Source organism: Candoia aspera, chromosome 5 (assembly GCF_035149785.1).
Source record: "Candoia aspera isolate rCanAsp1 chromosome 5, rCanAsp1.hap2, whole genome shotgun sequence".
Taxonomy (NCBI): Eukaryota; Metazoa; Chordata; class Lepidosauria; order Squamata; family Boidae; genus Candoia; species Candoia aspera.
In genome coordinates this window covers 15,708,960-15,720,722 of record NC_086157.1, presented here as the reverse complement: position 1 = coordinate 15,720,722, position 11,763 = coordinate 15,708,960, and the positions used below count along the sequence as shown (strand labels likewise).

Genomic DNA, 11,763 nt, shown 5'->3' with positions numbered 1-11,763 from the left:
GTTCAACCCTGAGCTACACATATTCTCTTCTATTGGATCTTCAATACAAAAAAGCAAATCATAGCAATAAAAAGTATTAGAGTTCAAAAGTACACTCTAGCAGCTTGTAATTTGACTACAGGGGCAACATAAACTGTTTTGTGCTACACTGCATTAAATTATGAAAAATAAAACCTACAGCTGTAGCTCTGAGTTCAGGAGAAATCACACGATAGGAGGGTCCAAGGAGATTCCCATAAGCCCGGTGACTCCAGCCTATCTGTTCAACTGGTGGAAGTGATTAGTTAAGCAGTCTCCTGAGTACCCATCTTTCTTGCCAGCAGACTAACAGCCATGGATCCTGTATTCTCTTCCACGTTATTAGCCTAATCTTACAAATGTGAACACTCTACTATACTGTATGTGAACAGATAAATGCCCTAGAGCTCTAGTTGCAAATTGGTTTGTAATGCTAGTAGTGACCCAAAGAACAGTGCGGTGTAGCAACACCCTTACAAAGTACTCTTCTAGGGCAGCGGCTCCCAACCTTTTTGGCACCAGGGACCGGTTTCATGGAAGACAAATTTTCCACGGACCAGGGACGGGGATGGTTTTGGGATGATTCAAGCGCTTCCTCTTTTTCCCGACCTTTTATTCTTTTTTTTTGTGCCGTTTGGAGATAGCAGCCAATGGGCTTGCTTTCTCTGACAGGAGGCGGAGCTCAGGCAGTAATGCGAGTGACGGGGAGCGACTGTAAATTTGCTCACTCGCCCACTGCTCACCGCCTGCTGTGCAGCCCAGTTCCTAACGGGCCACAGACTGGTACTGGCCTGGAGGTTGGGGACCCCTGTTCTAGGGTACTAGATTGTTAATTTGTGCAATTTATATTTAATTCCTGTACAGAATATAGAATTCACCCACAGACATGAAAATAGCATAAGTTGATTTTGTTTTGCTGAGCAACTAATTTTTGCTGTATATATGTGATGGATCTCAGAGCTGAGGGAGGAGAGTGCGCATTCCAGGGAGATAAACATTCTCACAGTGTTGAGAGCATTGAAAGGCGGACAAAGAAAGTTAGGCTGGCCCTGCCTTAGAGTGCCCAGAGTACTCTTCCCTTAGATCAGTTAGGGTAGTCTGGCAAGATTCTGTATATGGTAGGAACAATAAGGAAACTAGAGTACAACTCCAGCTCAGCATGGTTCTCGCCAGTTCTCCTGACAATACATTCTCATTGTTTGCATTAACCTTCTGCAATGTCACCCTTCCAGGATTCCCAGTCAGCACAGATGAAGGAAATGCTGGAATATTCACCCCAACCCATCCAGAGGGCACCAGGATGGAGAATGCTGGTCTAAAATGGTTCATAGCTAGTAGTTTGCAAAGGCTGGAACTGCAGCTGTATATAATACATTCTTAATAAAGCAAAAGTACAATGTGGCTTTAAATTAATGTATTTTCAAATACATTTGGCTTGAGATACAGTAAGGCACAATAAATGTATACAGTGCACTGATAACAATGTGTTCAGAATTGAACTTTTTACATAATTAGGTTGGCAAAATATAGACACAAATGTTACTGAGAGGAAATATTTGTGAAGCATTGCACATAACAATATCATCTTCTCTTGCCCTGATTTACAGATGGATACCACTAGGGATTGTTTTTTACCTTTTTCTTATGCTGGGACTTATTCTCTGGAAGTGTGCATGCAACCAACGAAAGTGAACCACTCTTGATACCAGTGGTTTGCCTCTAGTAGCATTTTACTGCATATATTAAAACTATTTAGAAAATTAAAATTGCCAGATACAAGCTAATTTGTGGTACAGCAATTATTTCCCAATTAAAGGCAAAATATTATTTGTAAAAAAAATTACAGTGAAGGAAGTAACTCTTTTCTCAAATTTGCCAAATTGGAATGCATTAATTTAACTGTAACTGCACACGCAGCTAAGGATTTACACGTACACATATCTTAAGGTACAATGCCCTTGCTCTTTCCCTACTTGTCTCTATATGCAAAACTAGAAAATACATTTTCCCCCTCTGAGAAATACGTACTACAACTATAAAAGTGAGCGCTGTCCGGCACCAGTAGCTTAAATGTGCCAAGAGTAGCACAGTGGTGAATAAAAATATGCACCTGCCTGCATCATTTGTTTATAGCAGGACTATGCAATGTTTGACCTCTAAATGTAATACCAGCTATCGATGTGCAGAGAGGGTATCAAAAACAGAAGACAGGTATTATATGAGTCTGTGTGACTGTGTTCAGTTTTAAAACATCACAACTTACTCTGCCTCTCCTAGGAGTAGGCTGAGCTCCTGGAATAGGAGATTTGGCTTTAAGGATTCCCAGTCAGGAAGCTTCAGCAGGTGGGGAAGATCAGATAACCATTTGGATTCTGGCGAAAGTTTGTACTGATGCAAATACTTAAGTTAATTGCACAGGTACCTGGATACATTTCTCCACCTCTGCGTAACAAAGCTACACTATATAAAGGCCCTAATCAGCCTGTGTACAATTTAAGAACAGCTTGTCTAGGAAGCTTACAGTGCAAAGTCTCTCGGCTAAGGCACTATTAGAACAAATGATGAAGTCCTGAATTCCTGAGCAAGTCTGTCCATCATAGAACTTGGCTTCAGATTTTGTGGGGCAAGTTTCTTTTCGCTAAACCTACAAAATTAGGCACTTTGAGAAATGCATTTCTTAAAAAAATTCTGAACAATATTATACTTAAATACAAGGAACAAAAATTATTCAAAAAATCTATTTTTCTTCTGTGTAACAATCAACATTCCAGTGTAAAAACAGTATTAATTAATTGGAACATTTGTTTGCATTTCATTAGTGTTACATTCTGTTAAAGGACAAGAAAAGAACACCTCCCCACCCACCCCATGGCTTAAGATCATAGCGCAGTCTCAAAAATAATTAGTCCTTGAGAGTCAGATATTGATGAACTGGTGCCTGCTTGATCACTTGGAGTAACTTCAGGATAATTCTTTTTAAAATAAACCTGAGGAGGAAGATATTGTATGTTAGTTTTATGGTAGCTTATTCTAAAGGCTGCCACTTAAGGATATATATCTAAGGTAAAAATACACATTTTAAATCCTTTTATTTCTTTTTTTTAAAAAATAGTGAAACTGCCTTTAGCTCTCCTAATAATTTTCAGCAGCAGACATATTTCAACATATATGGCACTTATCCCACTGAAAGTGCTAATAATTCTGATCAACAGATAACTATCATTTGACATTAAACTGATAAATAAAATCCTTTTACTAGCTCAGAAATGGAGATAAGTTAAAAACAGGGTGACAAAGCTGCTTCGAAATCTAGTGTCCGCGCAAGGGCTTTTCATTTTCACACATAAAAATAAGCACAATGGATTGGGATGTGAATATCAAGGTTGTAATCCCTGCATTTTACAAACTATGATTGACAACCATTGAAAGTTCAGGATAGATGTATGAAATATCCCAGCGTTTAATTTGCAATGTGGCAGAGTCACAGAGCTTTATAGAAATGTGATCTGGGGATAGGGTGCCACAATAATGAAAGGGAAAGGGAAAGCAGGAACAATGGCTCTACCAAGCAACTTCTCTAAAATGTAAGATGATACCAAATAATAGAATAGTTCTTTGCTGGGCTTTTGAGTTCTTGAATTCTACCAATTTCGAGCTGAACTGCCAGAGATACAGGTTTCCTGATAAATGTATAATCAGAACATAAAGGAAATGAAATCCTGTCAGGTTTCACTGTTCCACAATCATCAGTTTTTAGTAGTTGTATCATATCTCTGCTCCCTGACAGATGCGTGTAACAAAATGAAATAATGTCAAGACTTGTATACTCTTATCGGAAAATGTGTTTGGGTGAAAAAGGACTTCAAAATGTATTTTTCTCAGAAAGGAGAATGTCAAAAGTTTTATTTGAGCCTTTAAAACACACAAAATGCACTATCTTCTCCATGGCCGACATATGTCATGAGTTAGGCCTAATATTTATACTTTCTGGAAAACAGTGCAGGAAGCCCATGCTCTGGTAATTTATATCACTGGGTGATGCTCCTGGCAAAGTTACAAATAAATTGTTCTTCTCATATAAAGAGATGGGCCACAGCCTAATAAAACTTTTACATATATTTGACAGAGACATGTATGATATGCCGCTTCACTTTTCGTAGAAGCCACCTGCTCACATCTTTATGATAAAGGCTGCATTTAAATTCAAACTAGCTTGCCAACTGGGTCTTTTTTTTTGGCCAGGATCTTATGCTTAATAAAGTTATGGGGAAGGCAGGAATACTCTTCTCATCACTAGATCTCTACGGTGCAGTAAGATTGCTGAATTGCCATTTCCGATACAGTTCTTTTAGGCACAGGCCCTGTTCCAGAATAATTGGTAACTCCGGTCGCAAAATCCTCTTGAGAGTCTTTGAATCCAGAACCTATTTTGGTGTTCTGAGATCTTGAGAATTCGTATGTCCCTCAGAATAATTAAAACTAGGTTTCTATATTTCTCCTGTATTTGATTTATGAGCAAGAGATGCCTAACTCTTTAAATGGAAATAAGAACAGTAATGACAACAGTAATTACCTGAAGCTTTTTCAAGAGATAGTTACTGTACTTGCATTTTAAACCTTTGCTTTACAGAATTATTTGGAATCTAAGTTTGGTGGGAGTGGGAAATCTATTTCAAATTTCCAGCCTTTTGAACTAAAGATCTCTTATTCTACCCAGATGGTTTTCTATTTCAAATATTACTAGTAATTTCACAGAGTTTCTAGAAAAGTTATAGTTTATTTTATTTCTATTCCATTCTTCCTCTTGGAAAAGCCCAGTTATTCCATTTTTAAATTATACTTAAATTGTTCTCTGTTCGTTGGAACTTAATCTGGAATGGTGATCAAACTTCTAGTCTAGTCAACAAATTGCTTGAAGGAAATAAATGAATAACTCATTATATAACCCTTTACTCAATCAGATTGATGGATACCACTAGAAAGAGATTGACCTAGTGATAAATGGGAAAGGGCTAAATCCCAGTTCCTTAATGTGGTAATATCAGTTTCTGGAAAAAAAATCAGACCTTCTCTGACACTTCTTGTCTAAGGAATGTCCTACAACTGATGGTGATTTAACTCCGGGCTTCATTGGTTGAAAATAATGTATGAATCTTTATAATCTGAGTTTATGCTGGGTTTTTGGATGCCCAAATAGCTTCGATCATTTTATCTTCACCATGTACCAGCAGTATATTTCAATTGATGCTGCCATGGGCATCTGCAGGATAAAGGCAAAGGAGGCACATTCTAACATCGCAATGCAGACTCCATCTGTTATATAATTGCATGTGATTTCTGACACAAGTACAAAAGGGCAAAGCTTGTACTCCGACATCACAGTGCATATTTTGCCAATTTTGGAGTTGTCATGGTTAGGAAATGAAACCTAGGGCAGCTGCAAAGAATCTGCTGACCATTTTAGCAGCATTCAGTGCTGCTGAGCACTGTATTCTTCTGGGATGTCATTCCATCTAGGACTTGGGGATACTGTCATATAACAGTCTTGGTTTTCACTTTCTGTTGATTCCAGAGGTACATATTAGAGGAATATTACTTAGTTTTGTGGCTCTTATTGTCATATTTTAACAATGTATGCAGCTCCAAAAAGTGGCCATAAGGAATTTTTGGATTAGGTTTCATCAGAATGGTAATGATGCTGAGGTTGTTATTGTTTTTAATTTCTTCATCAATTAGTACCAATGAGTTTATGGAAATTTTAAACCGTTTTCTAGCTTGAAGTGATGGACTGGATGTTGAGGCTCAGTTAAAACAAGATGGAGGTATTGTAAGTCACAGATAGGTGTTTAAGTCTGTTCTGAATCAGGTTACACTCCCTTCTGAAACATGTCTTCAGCTTCATTATACTCAAGAATCAGGTAGTCTTATTTTTGTTTTATATGTTGTACTAGTTTTCTTCAGATGGATTAAAAGGCCACCAAAGGAGAAAAGGGAAGCTTAGGAAAGGAGATTATAAAAGTGAGTGGGAAGTGATATTAGAGGGAGTTAGAGAATATTTAGGAATAATTCAGGGAAACAGAGACAGTGATGGTATGTATGTTCTGAGGTATGATCTTAGCGGGCACGTTGTATATTCAATATTTTGTGATCAATATGATATCTAATTTGGAGAACCTGGTTTGGCTTTCTGTGAAGAAGTATTTTGTTGGAATAAAATAGTGTAGCTTCAAAAGGATGTGTGTTTATCTTCTAGCTTCATAAATTTCTCTTTCTAAGTAATCACCATTACCACCATCACCACACTTTCCTTTTTTGCAGGAGTAAATCTGACAATTGTCTATCGCATGTCTGACTTTTTGTCATGATCTCCATTTTTCTCTCAAAATCCCCAATATGCCCCAAAGATTGGAGGGTCATAAAGTTTACAAGTGGATAGGCAGGCTGTGGCCTTGTTCATGGTACAAATAGCATCAGAGGTGGTGAGAAATTACTAAAACTAAGATTACACAGTAATGCATATGTATTACTGAACATTTGTAGCCAGTAAGAATTTTTTCTCTAGCTTTCTCTGCTCATGCACAAAACTGCAGATTTATTCATCAAAAGCAAGGGCACTTGGTGAAGCTTCACTATAAACCTGGCTTTGCTGAGACGGAAAAGTAAATGAATCTAGCACCACACTGTATATCATCTTCTACATAAGTACAAAAACAATCCCGAACATAGCTGTTTTCTGAAATGGGAGCATGTCATTTTTCACTCTGGGTATATATTATTCCAAATCCCAGTAATAAAGAATGAAAAAAAAAAAGGCTTTATAATTGAAAAGCTACAAGAGCTTTAACTATAGTGGAGAGGGTGGGATTTTCTGAAATACTGAATATGCTACCTTGTGGAAAGCCAATCATTGAGTCAAACTTAATTACAACATTTTGTAGAGGAAAAGCAGGGGGGAGGGAGGGCAGGCGGAGAAAAGACATGCCTTACCTGTTTGGCTGTTTCTATGATGAAGAGAGCTTCAGCCTTACCCATTTGTTGAACCATCTTGTAAAACAGGCTCTCCTTTTCTTGCAGCAAAATGTATGGCTCATCATATTCTTTCAGGCGTCCCAAATCTAAAACCTGATGAGTTGGCAGAAACAAGTTGCTTAATAACAGGTGAATTTTGGCAACAGCAACAGGAGTCTACATCCCACTTGATACACTTCTGCTCCAACTCACACTTACATGGGCTTTGTGGATACTTAGGCTATGATTAATTGAAGAAGTAAAGCAATACAGACTCTCTGTTTTTTAATTTTATTTGTAGAGCGGCCAGAAACACTCCTGTGCAAGAATTAGGCTGCTGGATATGAGAATGAAGGCCAAAGGCCAAAGCCTTCATTAACGATGTTTTGACTAGAAAGCAGAGCCCAGAAACACATATTAAAACTGTCAAGGAAATGCCACTAAGGTCTTTTTGACAAGACACAAAGACTCAACAACACAAAAGAGATTGGACACCCAGCCAGTTGTTGAGGGGACTCAGTGGCAATTACACAGTAGCTTGCAACCAGTTCTAACTATGAAGCACTCAGGTGCATTCTAGAGAAATAACATAAACGGATATTCAAAAAATTACGTGTGAAAGCCTTGAAGTGCTTTATGTATATAAATACACATCAGAAATCTGGAACAGTATTTTCAAGATCAATTGATAAAAATTGTCCTAATATTTGTATGTGCAGCAGGAATTCTTAAAGACATATATGTAAAAAAATAGGGTGAATGAACATGAATGACAAAACGGCACTCGATCAGAGGTGACCCTTCAAGTCAAATAACAAACAGTCCAACCACCTGCAGTGTAGAAGTTCTTGTTTTTTGAACACTATATTTTGTCCTGTTTAGGGGTAGACAGCCTAAAACAGGGCAAGACTTAAATTTCCCTCTTTCACTACCTGTTCTTCACAAAAGTCACTCCAGCTGCTTTTTCTCAAACAATAAAAGTCCTTTTCCTTTAGGTGGGTTTGCAATGAGAAAAGTTCAGTCGCAGGGGAAATGCTATTTGAGATTTCTGCAAGGGAGAGTAGCCAACATGTTACAGATAGACCTTGCTTAATGACTGCCCTCTTTAGCAACTGTTCAAAGTTACAACAGCACTGAAAAAGTAACTTTATGACTGGTCCTCGCATGACTGTTGCAGTGTCCCTGCAGTCACATGATTGCGATTTGGGCGCTTCACAACCAGTGGGCATTTACAACCATCGCAGCATTCCGCAGTCATATGATCGCCATTTATGTGCTTCACACCAGCTTCCGATAAGCAGTCAATGGAGAAGCCAGCAGTAAAATCGAAAATTGCAGCCACGTCTTGCTTAATGACCCATGACTTACTTAATGACCAAATGGGAAGTGACATCATAAATCTGTCATGGTCATATGCTTCGCTTAGTGACCACATTGCTTAGTGACGGAGTTGCCAACCGCAATTTTGGTGACTAAGTGAAGAGTACCTGTAATTGCTTCAGCCCCGTCTTCCCTGTAGCCCCTTCATGGAAAACCCTCCCATTTTGAACAGAGATACATTGAGAAAGATAAACTTGCTGGGATAAAATATGTAGCTTTGCCTTTGGAAAACGTGTTATATAATTTGCTTTTCCCCAATGCAAATATATTGCTTGCAAAAAGTTCAAAAGAAGGATGGCTTTCTGAAGACATATGGATGGAGTTATGGCCACAAAAATTTAGCAGCACTTGACTTTTCTTTTCCAAATAACCTTAAAAAAAACAGTGAAAGACTGAAAACAGCCTCTTGGAAATAATACCCTCTACACCCCCCCACACCAATACTGTAAAATCCAAACAATCCTATGTGTAATGATCTGAAGTAACTCCCATTGTTTCACCTGGTAAGTATGCTTAGAATCACAGCCTAATTAACGCTGCTCACTAATTTTGTTGTTGTTTATTCATTCAGTCGCTTCCGACTCTTTGTGACTTCATGGACCAGCCCACGCCAGAGCTTCCTGTCGGTCGTCAACACCCCCAGCTCCCCCAGGGACGAGTCCATCACCTCTAGAATATCATCCATCCACCTTGCCCTTGGTCGGCCCCTCTTCCTTTTGCCCTCCACTCTTCCTAGCATCAGCATCTTCTCCAGGGTGTCCTGTCTTCTTATTGTGTGGCCAAAGTATTTCAGTTTTGCCTTGAATATCATTCCCTCAAGTGAGCAGTCTGGCTTTATTTCCTGGAGGATGGACTGGTTTGATCTTCTGGCAGTCCAAGGCACTCTCAGAATTTTCCTCCAACACCACAGTTCAAAAGCATCGATCTTCCTTCTCTCAGCCTTCCTTATGGTCCAGCTCTTGCAGCCGTATGTAACTACGGGGAACACCATTGCTTTAACAATGCGGACCTTTGTTGTCAGTGTGATGTCTCTGCTCTTAACTATTTTATCGAGATTTGTCATTGCTCTTCTCCCAAGGATTAAGCGTCTTCTGATTTCCTGACTGCAGTCAGCATCTGCAGTAATCTTCGCACCTAGAAATACAAAGTCTTTCACTGCTTCTACATTTTCTCCCTCTATTTGCCAGTTATTGATCAAGCTGGTTGCCATAATCTTGGTTTTTTTGAGGTTTAGTTGCAAGCCAGCTTTTGCACTTTCTTCTTTCACCTTCATCATAAGGCTCCTCAGTTCCTCTTTGCTTTCAGCCATCAAAGTGGTATCATCTGCATATCTGAGATTGTTAATGTTTCTTCCAGCGATTTTAACTCCAGCCTTGGATTCCTCAAGCCCAGCATGTCGCATGATGTGTTCTGCGTACAAGTTGAATAGGTAGGGTGAGAGTATACAGCCCTGCCGTACTCCTTTCCCAATCTTAAACCAGTTCGTTGTTCCGTGGTCTGTTCTTACTGTTGCTACTTGGTCGTTATACAGATTCTTCAGGAGGCAGACAAGATGACTTGGTATCCCCATACCGCTAAGAACTTGCCACAATTTGTTATGGTCCACACAGTCAAAGGCTTTAGAATAGTCAATAAAACAGAAATAGATGTTTTTCTGAAACTCCCTGGCTTTTTCCATTATCCAGTGGATATTGGCAATTTGGTCCCTAGTTCCTCTGCCTTTTCTAAACCCAGCTTGTACATCTGGCACTTCTCACTCCATGAATTGCTGAAGTCTACCTTGCAGGACCTTGAGCATTACCTTACTGGCATGTGAAATGAGTGCCACTGTTCGATAGTTTGAACATTCTTTAGTGTTTCCCTTTTTTGGTATGGGGATGTAAGTTGATTTTTTCCAATCTGATGGCCATTCCTGTGTTTTCCAAATTTGCTGGCATATAGCATGCATTACCTTGACAGCATCATCTTGCAAGATTTTGAACAGTTCAGCTGGGATGCCGTCGTCTCCTGCTGCCTTGTTATTAGCAATGCTTCTTAAGGCCCGTTCAACCTCACTCTTCAGGATGTCTGGCTCTAGCTCACTGACCACACCATCAAAGCTATCCCTGATATTGTTATCCTTCCTATACAGATCTTCCGTATATTCTTGCCACCTTTTCTTGATCTCTTCTTCTTCTGTTAGGTCCTTGCCATCTTTGTTTTTGATAATTCCTTATCTCTTCTGGCTAACCTCTGGAATTTTGCATTTAATTGGGCAGATCTCCCCCTATCACTGTTGCCTTTTGCTTTCCTTCTTTCTTGGGCTACTTCTAGTGTCTCAGCAGACAGCCACTTTGCCTTCTTGGTTTTCTCTTTCTTTGGGATGTATTTTGTTGCCGCCTCCTGAACAATGTTGCGAACTTCTGTCCATAGTTCTTCTGGGACCCTATCTACTAAGTCCAGTCCCTTAAATCGATTCTTTACCTCCACTGCATATTCCTGAGGGATATTAGTGAGCTCATATCTAGCTGATCTGTGGGTCTTCCCTAATCTCTTTAGTCTGATCCTAAATTGTGCAAGAAGAAGTTCGTGATCTGAACTACAGTCAGCTCCAGGTCTTGTTTTTACCGACTGTATAGATGACCGCCACCTTTGGCTGCAAAGGATGTAGTCAATCTGATTTCGGTGTTGTCCATCTGGTGAAGTCCACGTATAAAGCCGCCTCTTAGGTTGTTGGAAGAGAGTGTTCGTTATGCAGAGTGAGTTGTCTTGGCAAAATTCTATCAGCCTATGTCCTGCTTCGTTTTGTTCTCCCAGGCCATGCTTACCTGTAATTCCAGGTGTCATTTGACTGCCCACCTTAGCATTCCAGTCTCCCGTGATGAAAATAACATCTCTTTTAGGCGTGTTGTCCAGTAGGTGCTGCAGATCCTCATAGAACTGCTCTACTTCAGCTTCTTCAGCATCTGTGGTTGGGGCGTATATTTGGATCACTGTGATGTTAGATGGCCTGCCCTGAATTCGAATTGAGATCATTCTATCGTTTTTTGGATTGTATCCAAGCACTGCTTTAGCCACTTTACTATTAATTATGGAGGCTACTCCATTTCTTCTGTGGTCCTCTTGTCCACAGTAGTAGATCTGGTGGTCATTTGATGTGAAGTGGCCCATTCCAGTCCATTTCAGTTCGCTGATGCCCAAAATGTCTATCTTTAATCTTGACATCTCACCAATAACCACATCCAATTTGCCCTGGCTCATAGATCTTACATTCCAGGTTCCAATGGCGTGTTGATCCTTAGAACATCGGGTTCGCCGTTCACCACCAGCACCGTCGGCCGCTAACCGTCCTTTCGGCTTTGAGCTAGCTGCGTCATC

General features: G+C 39.7%; 1 protein-coding gene across 2 annotated transcripts in view; it reads right to left on the bottom strand.

Moving 5' to 3' along the window:
• Positions 1-1,417: 1,417 nt before the first annotated feature.
• Positions 1,418-11,763, bottom strand: part of ABCC4 (ATP binding cassette subfamily C member 4 (PEL blood group)) — a 163,192-nt gene continuing 152,846 nt past the window's right edge. For both annotated transcript variants that reach the window (XM_063304648.1, XM_063304649.1), the window contains 2 exons: positions 7,006-7,140; positions 1,418-3,005 (listed from right to left, as the gene is read on the bottom strand). In XM_063304648.1, coding sequence (XP_063160718.1) covers positions 2,898-3,005; positions 7,006-7,140 — 243 coding nt within the window. In that variant the 3' untranslated portion in view covers positions 1,418-2,897. The remainder of the gene's footprint in view (positions 3,006-7,005; positions 7,141-11,763) is intronic.